The sequence below is a fragment of the Hippoglossus stenolepis genome, chromosome 3, assembly GCF_022539355.2.
Source record: "Hippoglossus stenolepis isolate QCI-W04-F060 chromosome 3, HSTE1.2, whole genome shotgun sequence".
Lineage (NCBI taxonomy): Eukaryota > Metazoa > Chordata > Actinopteri > Pleuronectiformes > Pleuronectidae > Hippoglossus > Hippoglossus stenolepis.
The window spans coordinates 17,340,101-17,356,680 of NC_061485.1; the positions used below are offsets into that span (position 1 = coordinate 17,340,101).

Below are 16,580 nucleotides of genomic sequence, written 5' to 3' on the forward strand. Positions count from 1 at the left end.
GTAGAGGAGAAGCATATTTAGAAATTCAAAACAAACAGTCGCCGAGTTGAAATCCAACAAAGGAGCGTTGACTGACGGTACAGTGTGGAAGTACGGAGGTGAAGAGAGAGACTGTGAGACAAAGAAAGAGAGAGGGAGAAAGAGAGGGAGAGAGGGAAAGAGAGGGGGTGGGCAGCAAGTTGAAACCTAAGCTTTCTGGACCCTGTTTTCCCTTCCTTCGGGCATTCTGTGGCTGGTAAAAAATGTGCTGTATATTTGAAGTGTTGGATCACGTGACAGAGGCAGGGTTTGTGAATCAAAGTACACATGATTTCAGGAGGAGAGAGATAGAGAGACAGAGAGAGAGAGAGGGTGTGTGTTGGTGAGAGAGAGAGAGAGAGAGAGAGAGAGAGAGAGAGAGAGAGAGAGAGAGAGAGAGAGAGAGAAAGAGAGAGACTGGAAAAGGAGAGGGAGGCGGAATGCAACAGGCTGAGCTCTCTCGTCACTGTGAGAGGGACTTCTGACTGACAAACACAGCTACTACTCTCAGCTCACTTCTCCTCTCAACCACCCTCGCTCAGCAGCACCCAGGGCGTCCGTCACATCCCAGCTCTGGTAAGTTGTGCTCGTCCAGAAGCCTTTTTGTTTTTTTGAGATCTTCTTTTTCCTATAACTTCAGAGTGTTGGCAATGCGTGTGTGTGTGTGTGTGTGTGAGGAAGAAGCAGACGGACAGAGGACATGTCAGAGCTTGAGTGAGACGTGTGTGTGTGTGTGTGTGTGTGTGTGTGTGTGTGTGTGTGTGTGTGTGTGTGTGTGTGTGTGTGTGTGTGTGTGTGTGTGTGTGTGTGTGTGTCTTCTCTCTCTCTCCCCCCTTATGTGTGTGTGTGTGTGTGTGTCTTTTTTTTCTTTTTTTCTGGGAAAGCATGAGTGCAGAGATTGAGTTTCCTGAGGACAGCTTTAATTGAGAACAGAGATTTCGAGCGAGGGAGAAAGAACAACAGAAACAGCGAAGGGAAGGGAATGAAAGCTGATCGGCACATGAATGTACTCTGGGGCTGCTCCATGTGAGGAGATGAAGGCTTGTGCTGGTGTGTGTGTGAGTGTGTGTGTGTGAGTGTGTGTGTCCTCATTTCTTTCTGCCCATCCATCCATGTGCCTCCATCAGACTCATCTCTGTGTTTATCCCTGACTTCATTAGCTCTGATTTGCTGAACGGCTGAAACCAGTTAAAAATGGATGTTGGAATCCCCCAGATTACAAAGAATGACATCAATAAGAGGGGACGTTACTATACAACCCGCTGCAAACTGGTTTAGATAGTCGCTCACATCTGTGTGTCTGCTGCTGCGAGCGTCTCAGGCCGTTTTCCAACACGAGACAAAGTCGCAGCTGGCTGTCGAACTTGATGGATCACTCAATCGACATCCCGAATGGCGGAGTGGGTCTGGTATACCTGAGTGTGTACACACTCACTCCCTCATCTGCTTCAACCTTATGTAAACAGGTCTCCATCCACACAGTGACATTAGTGCGATGGAAACGTTGAAATAGGTTACTCCGGAGATCAGAAGACAATCTGCTGTGTGTCTCATCTCTGCTGCTTTGCATTGTGAGTGTGTTCAAGTTATTGCACATGTTGTGGGGACCTGTGTTCCTTATGGGGACAACAAAGAAGTACCCATAATGCAAATGCTCGTGTGTGTGTGTGTGTGTGTGTGTGTGTGTGTGTGTGTGTGTGTGTGTGTGTGTGTGTGTGTGTGTGTGTGTGTGTGTGTGTGTGTGTGTGATCCATGTGATCCGGTGGGGTTGAAAGGTTGGAAACAATTTTGATTGGAACTCTCTAATGAAGAAACACACCAGGGAAACTGTCCCTGGATTAATTGAGAGTTACTGTGATACTTTTCTGGAAAGATGTGACGCTGCTGAATAGTTTAAAAACTGATTTTAAAACACTGTGAGCGCCATAACCAAAACTTTTTATCCATCCAAGAAATGTATGAAAGAAATCGAAAAAATCAAAAAAATAGGTCAGATCAGACAAGGTCGACCCTTTGAGATGAAAGATGAAAAGTTTATTCTTGCCAAGTGTGTGTGTGTGTGTGTGTGTGTGTGTGTGTGTGTGAATAAACTTACTGACCCCAATCATATTGAAACACAAGCTCCTTTTATACACGTGTGAATCACTTCCCTTTGTGCGACATCTTCCATTTAAACCCCGCCGCGTGATTGATTTTGATTAAGATGCGATTCATCTGCTGCATCCCGAGCTGACCTGAGCTGAGCTGCCTGCGTCCGCCCGCTGACATCATATTGCCCAGCGGTCGCACCACGCCACCCTGTGCAGTGTGAGCGTTTCTAACAGACTCTTGTCAAGTCTATTTCAGATCAATTTTCCTTTATGTCTCGCAGAGTGTTTATGAGCGCGTCCGCAGGAACACATAGCAAAGCAAAGCATAAACAGCTGGGTGTAAACAATGCATACTATGTCAGAGATCACATTCTGGAGGAGAGTGGTAGACTCGCTAAATATAACCCCCTTCTTCTCCTCTGATTGGACGGCTATTTATCACTTTGTTGTCAGTGGACTTCCCCACAGTGTTGGCTATTGAGTGAGCTCTTTTTTATTTCAGCTTTTAGAATCGGAACATTTAGGGTGGATGCATCTGCTCTTAGTTAAATCCTACTTTCCCCCTTTTTGGTTTCGTCATTCAGTGAAGAGACTTCCAGAAACGTTTGCGTGTGCTTGCATGTGCATGTGTTTGGGTGTGTTGGATAAAAACTCCTCTAACCGCTCTGCAGTCTCATCTTTGTTCTCAACACTTTTAAAGAATGACAGCCCCTCAGGCTGAGGAGGATGTCTGGCTCCACTCTCTCTCCCTCTCTTTCCCCTCTTTCTTGCTGACGTCTTTCTTTCTTTATTTCCTCTGTATGTATATATTGAAAAAAACCTCCACCTTCTTTTCTGGCCCTCGTCAGCTGAGTTTGATTTTGTACGGGGGTTGTTCTCTTGCTCGCCACATATAAATGGAAACGGGGAACTTCCAAAACAAAGAAGCAAGCGTTTTCTTACTTGACTTTGAGAGCAGAGGACACAAATCTTTTCTTGTTCTGCAGAGTTACATATTGTCTTCCGAGTTATTTAGAGAAAGTTTGGTGAGAGCCGTGCACTGGCTGCGGTTTGGACCCGACGTGCCCAATTGGCTTCAGAGAATTGGATGTGACTTGTAACATTCAATGTTGCTTTCACTGCACTTTTTAGAAAACTCAAGGCTGGATGTGTCTCAGTGTGTCCAAAGAGCTTCTCAGTGTGTTTAATCGAGGCCCGGGGCTGCTCTTCAGCGAAGGCTAAAAGTCCTTTAAACACACCACTAATCCTCTGTGTGGAGCAGAGATTGAGCTTGTGTGTGTGTGTGTGTGTGTGTGTGTGTGTGTGCGCGTGTGGTTGGGGGTGCTCAGCCAGTCGTTACACTCTCTTTTTCGCTTTAATACTAAATGAAAAGCTGCCTACCAAAATGCTTCAATTAGGCCTGACCCTTGTCCAGGCCGCTGAGCCTGGAGCGACAGGGGCTGACCCCTGGCTCCAACCTGTGGACCCTCGGCAGCCCACAGGGTCGGCGCCACATAATGGCAACACTGTGTGTTTTATGAAACATTACCATCGTCAACATCATCCCCATTAGCACTGCTCACACAGAATTCACACTGTGTTATTCCAAGTATCGTTGGTAGCTCAAATCTGCGCACAAAACCTAAGCTGTGAGTTAGAGGAGAGTCAAGTGATGCTTTCTGGTGCCCATGACATCTTGGTCGGCCCATTGGTCTATAAGAAAAAAATGTTTATCATCACCTGACATGTTCACATTGTATGTTAATCTAAAGATACCTAATTATTAAATATTAAAATATTCACAAGAAATCAAATGAAAACGTTGAATTCTTTGCTTTTTTGCTCAAAGGTTCATCAGCTAATTGATTAATGGATTAACTGTTTCAACTCTTTATTTGGTCATAATCACTTCACATGACAAAAACCCATAAAACTAATTCACAGCTATTATGACACAGTAGAGTGCATACCTCCTCCACCAAGGCCCAACAGTCCCCTCATGAAACCACATTTAAATTCTTTCTTGAGTCATGCCCCACGCCTCCACAAGGGTTTTTTTTTATCATGAATTATTCTCTTGAGAGAAATTCATGAAGATGTTGCAAAAAAAAAACAATCTCACAATAAAGTGAAGTAGAAATTCCGGATCCAACCCCCGATCCAGATCCACATAAAAATGTAATAGATTCTTTCTTGAGCCATGCTTCACCCCTCGTCAAAATTTAATGGAAATCGTTTCTGTAGTTTTGGCATAATCCTGCTAACAAAGAAGGTCTAACAGTCACTACATTCACATTTTTATTTGGATATGCACCAAAGAAAAATTCAGGATCCAGCCCCTGATCTGGATCCACACCAAAATCGAATGGGTTCTTTCTTCACCTTCGTCCCACCCCTCCACTCAGTTGAGTAGTTTTTGCGTAATTCTGCTGAAAAACAAACAAGTGCAGACAAGGAGGTAACAAGACTACAGCACATATCATGGTTTAAAAATGTGTAAAGTTCAAATTGTACAAGATCTTTCTCATCAGATCCTCATGTCTTTATAAACCGTTTGATTCAGATTTTTTTTTTTTATATTAAAAAAAGAATGCTGTTATAGTTGAACACATGGTTCCTCTTGTAATTTTCTTTTCTGGGAACAGAGATTGAGTCCATAAACTTTTCTAAGCGAGCGGATGTACTGTAATTCTATTTTACGAGTTGTACTGTGGCCTGAAGTGAAGAATGAAGACCGAAGTTCAATTTCAAGTTCTAGAGTAAAATTAAAGTCGTCGTCAGACATATTCAGAGATATGCTTATTCGATTGTGAGAGTTAGATGAGGACATCGATAACACGCTTGTGTCTGTATGGTAAATAATAATTACTTTCGCATAAGGCCCTGCACAGACCCAAAAGTGACGTCAATCATCTCATCCAAGCGAAATAAAGCAAATAAGGGTATTTCCCAAAATGCAGAGTATTGTGATTTACTGTAAATGATTTTTAATATGATGATTTTCTGGCAATTATTCTGAAAGACGCCTTAAATGTTTGTACATCCCTGACTGAGGCCGGCGACATAATTGCGTGCATAAATTGGACATATGTGTTTACCAATGCCAGAAAGATTTTTGCGGTCTATAAGATATCTGTCAGACGCTGGTGCTTTATGGCCCCCGCAATAATTGTGCTCCTCAAATGACGTTTAGTCTGACATGAAATATTGGATGGTCATTTGTTGGAAAATCTAATTATGTTGTTTGTGGGTGACGGAGCCTGTGTTTTCTTCTCCTCCCTAATGGTTTCTGTGTGTCAGAATGTGTATTTTCTGCTTGGTGTGTTCAGCACAGCTCATCCCCTGGCTGCATTCTCTGAATAAGGCCGATTCGATTGTGGGTTTTATGGTTTACAACAACTTCAGCAGGGACAGTCCCGGCTGAAGTCATGGTTTTACTTGCTTTTGGCTGTTTTTAGTTCGTAGCCTTCATCTCCACTCAGACTCTGTCTTTGTAGTCTACTCTGCGGCTCCATAGGCGTCATGAAATACAGACATTGTATTTAAGTTTGTCGTCTTGGCTTCTTTCCCACTATCACACATTAATGGCTCTGCATGTTCAAGCGGAACAAAACCATAACCCGTCATCTGCTCTGCAACTAAAGCATGACAAAAACTTGATTCATTGCTTCATGTTGATTTTAAAATGATGAATAGATTTCAGAAAAATGAGAAAGAATTGCAGATTAATTCACTAGATACAGATTTTTATTTGGATCCACACCAAATTGCACACACCTATTATATATCAGTCCCCTAATCAGGCCTGATTTTTCATTCAACAAGATCCATGAATTATTCTCAAAGAAACCAATGAAAATGTTGCATAACGCTCTTTCTCACAATGTTAATGAAAGAAAGACAAAAATCTGGATCCGCCGCTGACCCGGATGTGCACCAAAATTTATGAGATCTTTCCCGACCCATACCACATCCTTCAGCCAAGATTCGTGGTAATGCGTCTGGTAGTTTTTGTGTCATCCTGTTCACAAACACACAAACCAACAGACACACAGACAGGGGTGAAAACATAACCTTCTTGGCTGAGGAATAATAATAAATCACATATCCACAAAAGAACAACAAGCCCAAAGAGCCATAAGCTCTATTAATGGCCGCCTAGTTTCCAGCTGACTCACTTCACTCTGGATGAAACATACTTACGCTCAAGTATGAAACAGAAACACGACCAAATAGTTGGATGGGAAAAAAACAAACACCTTTTTTGAATTTCTATTAACACAGTTCAGAAAATTAAAGTGCAGACGTTTTTGGTTCATGTGGCCTGTTCTCACTCCAAAGGATCAAAGTGTGTTTATCATCAAATAAACACTTTTTGTTTTTAGTCTTAGTCAAGTGTTCACACTCTAACTGGGCTAAGACAAAAAAGACACTTTTTAGTACAGAAAAACATCATCATGTAATCCATCTGAAATGCTAACACCGCTTACACTGCGCACACTCATCAACCACATGTTCCCACAAAATAAAGGGCGTTATTATGTGATGTGGAGCCCAGTGTTCATACCCTCTGGTTGCAGTTTGTAGTAACAGGAGTTCCCCCAAGCATCACGGAGCTCTGTCACCTTCCTGTACCACCGGCTCCACCCTGACCTACTCTGTGTTACTGGAAAATGTTAATATATACCTCTTAAACCCTTCATCTTTTTTTCCCCCATAGATCAATTTACGTTTGTATTAAAAATGTTTCCAACTAAATTCCTAAAGTCGGGTATAATTAAAAAAGTTCCCATAGTGCAATAGATCTAATAGTTTTGACCTCTGCAAGCAAGCAATTAATCAACCAATCATGTGTTAGTTACCATCATCTGTTGGTGATTATAGATTGGTCTATTGGGTACAAGCATGGGCCGTATATAAAGATGGATGATATGACATAAGTATCTCGATCACACCCTGGCTGCCGGCTGCAGCGTAGGTCATAAACCCCCTGACCCGTGTTGGTGACTGGGACATGGACCAAACTACAAAGTCAAACTACATGTTACATTTTCTCAAAGATGGTTTCGGTCATTGTGACAGTGACACCATCTGGGGCTTATTTTTCCATTAAGTTTTGTTTTCATCAGTTATTTTGATGATACAAAAATGTGGTGAAACTAACTGAGACCAATTTGTGATCGGCCGAGAGCGTTTTTCGACGAGACCTCGCTACTGCCAGCTGCACCCCCCCCCCCAGCCGCTATTGGCTGGCTCCGATTGCGCAAGCGTTCATATGCAGGATCTTTCAGCCTCATTTTTAACCTAAATAAATTGTTCAGCTGAAGGCCTCTGTTTCACGCCTCCACCTGCAGTCAATCTGATTCCAAATCATCCTCACAAGGAGAAATCTAGTTCACAATTTAGTTTTTCCTTTTTTTGCAAAGCACCATGTGCACTGCTGACGGCAGCTGTGCAGGAGGAGTCCACAGGCTGCGGTTGTTTTCCTTGTTGCTGTAGTAAATCCTGTTTATTAATTACTCGCTGTGACATGAATAAACCTGTGTGTAAATAGTCATTATGCACGATTTGATCTGGATGACCTTTACTTCACACAGGGGCAGAAGTGTTCCCGATTCTGTACGCATCAATTACATTTAATAATTAAGTCTAACACGGTCAAATAGCCAGTTAACATTCAGGGAAAGTGATTAGGGCTAAACAGTGAGTTTCAAAATCTTACTAATAGCACTTCATTTCCATTTGAAGTAATTGGCCCACTTGTGTTTGCAAAATGCACTGGGACAAGTGAGTTAGGAGTTGTTGTTTATGGATCCATGCAAATGAAAGGAGGATGTGAGGACGCTGCTGGACAGAGCGATCACGTCTCGATCGGATCTCGATGTTGACACTGCAGACATGAATGAATAAAAGGTGTATATGTAGATACAATCTGGATATGAGATGCATATCAATACCAGGCGTAAATGGAGTCAGGTTGCGTGTGTCCCACTTCTGACAAATGGTTAAAACAGGAAAAAGAAAAAAACGATTTCGCTTTTTTTCTTCTTATGCATTCAATACGGTAAACAGTGTATTAATATAATACTTTTCTGGTCTTGATGACCACTGAAGGTGCTCTACAGTACAGTTATGCTATTCACCCATTCACACACATATACAGGGCATCTACAGTGTGTGCAGCACTTTTCTCTATTAAACAAAGTGGATGATCCGTTCTGTCCCAGTGATCCTGAAAAAAAAAATGTTTTTATGTATTTATTTAATGGTGGCAGCATCACATTTCACAGACCTCGGTCACTTACAAGCTACATATAACATTTGGCGTGTCCTACAGAGCTCTCGTATACTCATGCATGTGTCACAAGTACGCTGTGTGATTAAGTAAAATGTGTCAAAGTGGCCGAGAGGAAATCTGAGCTTCATATTGTACATTTGGAGTTGTGGTCTCCTAAAATACTGGACACAGGTCGTTTTCACATGAACGACCTTGTGAAAATGAACCAGCACAGTGTGAAGGGCCTCCTCTCTCTCTCTCTCTCTCTCTCTCTCTCTCTCTCTCTCTCTCTCTCTCTCTCTTTCTTTGTGTGTGTAAGTGTGTGTGTTTGTGTGTGTGTGTGTGTCCTTTCATAACTGTGACCTAAAGCTGATTTGGGTTGGAAAAACCATAAAGTTCACATTTACACCCAGCCTAACTCGATCCAGATGATGCTCCTAATAAGCACTTAAAACATGCTATTCAAAAAGGAGAAAACATTTTTTTTCAATTTGGTCTAGAAGATTTTTACAGCTGCAGCGACAATGCGTCAAACACAGTGAAGCAGTTGCTAAAAGTGTTGTTGGTTGTGATTTGTGTGAAAACGAGAAAAGTTGACAGTGTGTCGTGGTTTGTTGGAAAACACAGGGAGACGGAAAGCCCCGATCGTTTTTACACCGAAGCTGTTTTTAATCGGCATACTCTGGAAAGAAAAAAAAAAACAGGGCATTGGTTGTGTGTGTGTTGGTGCGTTGGTGTGTTTGTGTGTCAGCAGGACCAGCACCAGGTGACCCAGTCTGACCTCACCCAGCCAGGTCTCATAAAAGCAGCATTGAGGCTTGGAGGCCCAGAGACACAGCGCAGCTTTTGTTGCCCTACCCAAGGTGTATTCCCCCTGGAGGGAGAGCGGGGGGGGGGGTTACTCATTAGAGAGAAAGAAACCTTTCCTTGGCTCGGCCGCACATTATTTCATAGTTTATCAGTGGATATAAAGCTGTGTCTTTATTTTTATGTATGTTTTTTGCGAGCACTCGGCCTGTTTCTTCGCTGCCTCCTCCCACGCTGCCTCACCACACTTTCTTTCTCTTATTAATCCAGCTTCCAGTGTGGATCTAATTAATAGGTCTGTGCACTTCTTACACATGGTCCGCCAGATGCTCCAAACTCCCTCCCGTGCTCTTTCCCTCGCTTTCTCTCCCCTTACATCTTTTTCCATAGACTTTTTTCAGCTTTCGACACTTTAATTTTTTTCTTCTTTCTCCATCCCGGTCCTTTTTATACATCTGGCTTTCATACCAGTGATTTTGGTCGTTTGAATTTGATTGGTTTTAAATCTAACTCAAACGTGGCCTCTGTGGAAGGATTCTCCGTCCTGTATTTACTCCTTTCATTCTTCAAGGTCAATTGCAGCTTTCAGTGGTGCTTCAGTGTGTGTGACCGACGCTGCGTGTTCTCTGCTGATTACTTGCCCATGAGCATGATTAAAGTCACAGAACATCTGCGTGCGTTTACTCCTGCGGCCTGCATGTCCGTGCTTGTGTGTACCTGTGTTCTGATTGTAGGGAAGCGTGTGTAAGCATATGGATGTTTTAAGAGGGGACCAGTCCACACCAGACCAGTGGCAGACTTCTTTTTTTAAACCCCACACAAACTGTGTTTGACAGTTTTTGATCGTCACAGACAAAAGTTCTTTGAGGTAACAGTTGCAGGGACTCTCCACGGCTGGCCGTCGCAGCGAAGAGAAACCACAGCAGAGCCAGGCAATTAGAGAAAATATGTCAATATGAGAAATGTGGCTTTAAAAACAACACTCGCTCACTGCGCTGACTGTGTGGCTTTGTGTGTGAATGTGTAATATGTGTGAGGGAAAGAAACATCCACTGTAACCAGAGTATGTAGAACAGCTCAGCTCTAATAATAGCAGCAAAAATGTCCGATTTTTTTTCACCCTGATTTTCCCACTAAGGATAAACTGAATATTAGAAACAGACATCATTATAACTGTGTTCAATTCAACCGCAGCACAAAGTTAAAGGTCCAGTGTGTAGGATTTAGGTGAAAGGGATCTATTGGCAGAAACTGACCATAAAAAAAATCCTAGTGATGTTTTCACTAGCGTGTTGCATATGAATTGTACAATTTGTTGTTTTATTTACCCTTGAATGGGCCTTTTATATTTAAATACTTTATATCTACATTGGGAGCGGGTCCTCTCTATGGAGGCCGCCATGTTTTTTTTACAGTAGTCCAGACTGGACAAACTAAACACCTTTTGAGTTTTGATGACAACTGAAGGCTGTCATAATTTGGAAGGGCAGTTTGAGGTGAGGGGTAATCAGCTGCAACACGCAACTTCACCAATAGATGTCACTAATTCCAATGCACTGAACCTTTAAACCTCTACATGACTCATGTCTAAAACAGTGTAAAACTAAAGTGGACAAAATTTCTCTTTCGTTAAAATAAGAATTATTGCAGGACTCATGTTAGACAAATTTTATGGTAAACATAGAGATATGTTAGTATGCTGTAAATATATATAAACCACTCAATAGTCTTAATAGTAAGACATTTTGTTGTGATTATATGATAAATTTTGGTATGAAGCTTGTTCAAATTAGATAAAAGAGTTTTCTTAGAATCTGGAGTAATGAGGCCTGAAGCGACTGATGTGGTTTAAGCGTTGAGTTAACCTTCTGACCTAAAGCATGTGTTTCAAATCTTGTGTTATTGAGTCACCCAGACAGTTTTGGATAGATGAGACCGTTTATCGATCTGATCCAGGGGGAGGTGAAAGATCGGAAACATTTTAATTAGATCCGTTTTCTAATGAAGAAATATACCAGGAAAACTGGTTTATTGAGAATATTGTTTCTGGAAAGTCATGATGCTACCGAATATTGACCTCCACCAAGGAGGTTATGTTTTCACCCCAGTTTGTTAGTTCGGTTGTATGTTTGTTTAATTGTGAGCAAGATTGTGCAAAAGCCACCAGATGGATTCCCACTTGGTAGACAGATGTGATACCTGTCAGGGAAGAACTTGTTAAATTGTGGTGCAGATCCGGATCAGGAGGTGGATTCAGGAGGGGGGGTTTTTACACCTTCTTAAAATGTTTCACCATTTTCATTTCTCTGAGAATAATTCATGGATCTTGAAAAAAATCTGACATATTTCAGGGACAGATATTTATGAGTGTATGTAATTTGGTGCAGATACAAATAAAGATACAGATCTAGTGAATTTTAAATGTGGTTTTATGAGCGGGTTGCTGAGGTATACCTTCTACTGAGTGTCATTGTAGTTTAAATATTATTTTAAAACACTCAATATTTACAAACTTGTATCAATGTAAGAAATCACAAAAACTAAAACCAGACTCTCCATGAGACAAGAGGTCGACCCTTTTAAATGGAAGATGGAGTTTATTCTTGCTGAATTGGTATTTGTATTGCTTGTGTGAGTGTGTGTGTGTGTGTGTGTGTGTGTGTGTGTGTGTGTGTGTGTGTGTGTGTGTGTGTGTGTGTGTGTGTGTGTGCGTGTGTGTGTGTGTGTGTATTTTTACCTCCACATGTGGAACAGTTTATTTTAAACCAGGTACAGAGTGATCCTTTGCAGCAGCAGCGTTGTAATTGACTGAGTTCTGTATCAGTTACAGCAGCATACCTTTCTTTGTTTGTGTACCTGCACTATTCTTTCTGTGCGACACAAATACCACTCCTCCATAAAGTAGATAGAATTCATTATGTGTTCCTGTTGATCTGGTTTAAATTCATATTTCCAATCAATCCGTCTCTCACCCACCCCGGGTGTTTGATTCCCATGCCGGAGCAGGCCCAAAACAACAAGACATTCTTTGGCCGGGCTGTATGTACCACAGCTCCACCACAGATAGTTAAGCTCCACCCTCTCATGGAATCACTGAAGGGGATGAGAGACATGGCGAAACAAGAGGGGAGAGCGAGCCGTCATGTCACTTATTGACAAGGTCACAGAGGCACAACGTGAGTCCTGAGAGAGGGAGAAGGTGCAAAAAAGGACGCGGCCATCAGAGGAAGAGTGAGTTGTGTGTGTCTGTTGTTGGAAAGGGTTAATTGTACCCATGTTGTGGCTGGCTGTTCTCTGGCAGACTGGCTAGAGTCAGGCTGGCAGAGGGAACAGAGAGGCCCTTTATAATACAGTTCTGCTGATTGAAATCATATGGCATTGCCTGAAATCATTGAACTACTTGGAAGAAAGACAAAAAGCAGGAGGGAAGTGTGGAGCCCCTCTGCTTCTCTGCAGTTTGTTTAACACTCTTTTTGTCCCTCGTCTTCATCGTTCTTTGTTTCTCGTCTGGACTTTGATTTTGAAGTATTTCAACTTTTGTTTTTTGAACGAATTGTCTTTCGTGGAGTTTTTAAACCATCGTGCTTCGACAGTAATAACCAGACTTTGTTTCCAGTCTCTAACCCCTGCTGTTTCTCATCCCTCCTTCTCTACAGAGTCTGGACCTGCTCGGTTCTCGGTCACTCGGCTCCTGGTCTCTTTCTGGCTTCTCCTCTCTCAGCATCATCCCTCTCACCTCTCCGAGGCCCTGACGGCAGAGACGCCAGCAGCTGAGAGGGGCTGAATGGCACCAGCTCCTTTCAGACTCACCATAGGGCCCTTGACTGAGACATAGGAAGAGCCAAACAGCGAGACGAGTCACCTAAAGCATCACCAGCACTTGGCACCATGGCAACCAATAGGGAGCATCAAGTGCGTCACATGGCCGGCTTCCCCCGTGCTATGTACCCGTTCACCTTCAACTCCATGAGGAGCCACTCCCCCTTTGACCTGCTGGCCAGTAGCCACCTCTTTGGCCGGTTCGGGGCCGACCTGCCCACAGAGATGGCCGCTTTGTGTGAGTACCACAGTTCATTTGTTTTTCCCTCACACGACTTTCACAAACAGCCTCAGAGAAGTGTCATACTCCACTGAAATTGAGTATTTCTCCATGAGACGTGCGTTTATAATAAGATTATCCATCTGGCGCGTTACGTGAAAAAGGAGGGCGTTTCTTTCACAGCAACACATCTGACAGAATCTCATTATATCCAGAGCCACAATGAGCTTAATTCAGATTCCAGCGAAAATGTGGAAAAATGTTTTATATCATCATGAGGCCTGAAACTCATCCAAGGTTCAATTAGGAGGCAAAAAATCCTGATCCCACACCCCTGCACATGACAAGATAGTGTCCTCGTCCCCACCACTTTGTGTTTTATGTACAACAGCACAGAGACGTCAGAAAGTTTAGGAAAAGTCTTCGGGGCAAAAGAGGAAAGGAATAGGAGAGGAGACAAGAAGGGACGAGAGGGGACAAGAGGTGGGGGGAGACGAGAGAGGACGAGAGGAAAGGAGATTATATTCATGGATCAAATCATTACATGTAAAGATATAGAAACAGAAATGTAAAGCAGAATGAGGCCTTCGTCAGATGAGACAGTTTTTTCATTTCAACTTGCAAAAGCAGTGTGTATGTATAGAGACACACAGAGTTCCCATTTTGGGTCACAGGGGGCGCTACTCCCCTTCAATGGGAAGAGAGACACTATAGAGGGAGCTATGTGTTAATGTTTCTTTTTAAGGTTGATTTTAATATAAGAGGACCCTTTCTCTTCTGCTCTAATGTACTATGTTTTATTGTTATTTTATTTGTGTGGATAAAATATGATACATACAATTTGTATCCTTTTTACTTTCTCTTTTATTTCTCTGTATTAATCTGCATTCAGTTACACTAGTGCTTCCCTGTAATGTGAGCCTTGTAGCAGTTTCGAGTTATGCAAACTACAGTTGGATTTAGTACATTCATATAAGAGAGACAAATATCAACAGTTAGCTGCAGTCACTGTACTGAATGTTCAGCAAGGGCCAACCTTAAAGCATTGTACACTGGTTTTTGTTGGTGCGTGGCTTGTTTGCTCTCCTCACTTCAAAGAAATTCTGGATCCATTCAGCATCAGCTCTGAGAGCAGAACGAGAACAAATGAAACTTTGTGGTGATTCATGTTTCCTCTTGTCCATCCATCCACGGGTCACTGAGGGAGAGGGCTGGAGCCAATCCCAGCGGACATTGGGTTAGAGGCGGGGGGGTCACTCTGAATTTTTCCTCTCATAACACTTGATAATTTTCCCCTTTCAAATAATGTTTTTGTCATTAGTTAGCATTTAGACATAAGGGATTTTTTTTACTCCTGTACACTGAAACCTTTGCATTTTCAGAACAAAGACTTAACCTTTAGTGTTATTAAGTGAACACTAGTATCCTCAGGTTACGTTTTCTATATTCAACCGTGTGTGTGTTGAGGTCATGTCCCAAACTAACAAACTGCAGTATCTTGTACCCATATTAATCCCTATATTGGTCAATGTTTATAATCAGACTCTGTACTCAGGGGTTTGTTTGTCACTATAAGACTAAAATCAGTTGTAGAAATACCTGCTTAACTCTCTGCAAGTGTGCATGTGAGTGTGTGTGTGCACAGATACTGTGTTCACTGAGCAGCAGTTATCTGATGATCTCCAGTTGTACGTGGAGTCACGGGACTGACGGGAGTAGGTTCAGCGAGCTAGTAGCACTCAGTATACGATTACATCTTTGACATGTTGCCTCTGGGGTTTTTGATTACGTATTTACATATGTACAGACAGAGACAGAAAGATAGGATGGCAATAAAGTTGGTCAGTGCCTGTGACAAAACCAGGGGCGAAAAGAGGCTTTTAAAGTTAATGTAAATCAGTCACATGGATCTTTTTTTTTTTTTTTATATATATATTTATGTATTTCACCTTTTTTTAACCAGGAAGATCCTGTTACAATACGATATCTATTCTGCAGTCCTGGTCAGGAGGGGCAGCAATGACATAAATAACATAGACAACATGTTTCATTTCTTGAGCTTGTCATAATGAGACTAATCTATAAATCAAATATCTATCAAATAGATGTCTATAAGCAAACCCAGCTGACATCAGGCTGGAGAGGGCAGATTAACAGTCCATTACTGTCCTCCACTAATACTGGTTTTGCTTGTTTACACTGAACCCAACGGAAGTGGCAACATGGAATAAAGGTGCAGCTGGAAAACTGTTGTTACTTCATCTGATGCAGGCCAGTATTTACCTTGAGTTTTTCAAAGCACAGTTATCAGACCACTTTTAATGACGAGACTAGAGGTCATACCTCCACCAAGGCCTGACAGTCCCCTTATGAAACCACATTTACTGTAATTTCACAAGATCCAGATTTTGATTTGGATCTGCACTAAATTGCACAGACTGATACATATCATCACCCTAAACATCATACATCAAGATCAGCAAATTATTCTCTGAGAAATAAACTAAAATATAAAAAAAGCCCTATCTCACAATGTTAAATACAGTTAAAAAGAAATCCTGGATACACCCCATGATCCATATCCGCTCCAACATGTAATGGTTTCCTGCCTGACACATACCACATCCAGGTTTCATGTTTTTTGAGCAATCCTGCTAACCAACAATCAAACACAGATAGGACCATAACCTCTTTGGCTGAGGTAATAATTAAGATTTAAAATGGTAATAGTAAACTGGTCACCAGTAATATAACCAGGGTTTACTATGAAACCACTGAACATTTAATCCCTAGTTTCAGGTCCACACAGGCCAGTCACTCCCAGTATGATGGATGGGACAGTGATGCTGCAGTGTTCTGACCACATACTTCTGCAGTAAGGTGAGAACAAACAGCGCAGCAGTGTCAAACACAAAAGTATTAGAGTACATTTAGTGATCTCTTTCACATCAGTTTGAAATACAAAGCAAGTGTCAGCTCACTGGAATATAACAGCAGGTATTTGCAGCTTCAGCTTGTTGCACTCTTCACATCATTATAGATTATAGATTTAAAAACAGATTTGAGGATTTGATGAAGTCCCTTTGTTAAACTGATGTCCCTTATGTAAACTGATAGTTAGTTGTGGCCAACAGCCAACAACGGAGTTCTCTGCTGATTATTTTCAATGAAGAAGAAACCATGCAATTAATGAGCCCATTATTTACCAACAAGCAAAGCTAAAATCTCTCATTAGTGCACAGTGAACAAAATTAGACAAAATTACAGTAGAAGTTTAAATGGCCTTTGCTAATTAATTCAAACCAGGTCCTAATCAGTGTGAGCGGAAGACTGGACTTTGTTCCCTAATGAGATGAAACTCAAAGCCTCC

At 42.0% G+C, this 16,580-nt stretch overlaps 1 protein-coding gene across 1 annotated transcript in view; it reads left to right on the forward strand.

Moving 5' to 3' along the window:
• The first annotated feature begins 417 nt into the window (after positions 1–417).
• LOC118104461 (retinoic acid receptor gamma-A) overlaps positions 418–16,580 on the forward strand; it is a 36,246-nt gene continuing 20,083 nt past the window's right edge. The window contains exons 1-2 of the mRNA XM_035151343.2: positions 418–594; positions 12,828–13,228. Of these exons, the coding sequence (XP_035007234.1) occupies positions 13,060–13,228 (169 nt within the window). The 5' untranslated portion in view covers positions 418–594; positions 12,828–13,059. The remainder of the gene's footprint in view (positions 595–12,827; positions 13,229–16,580) is intronic.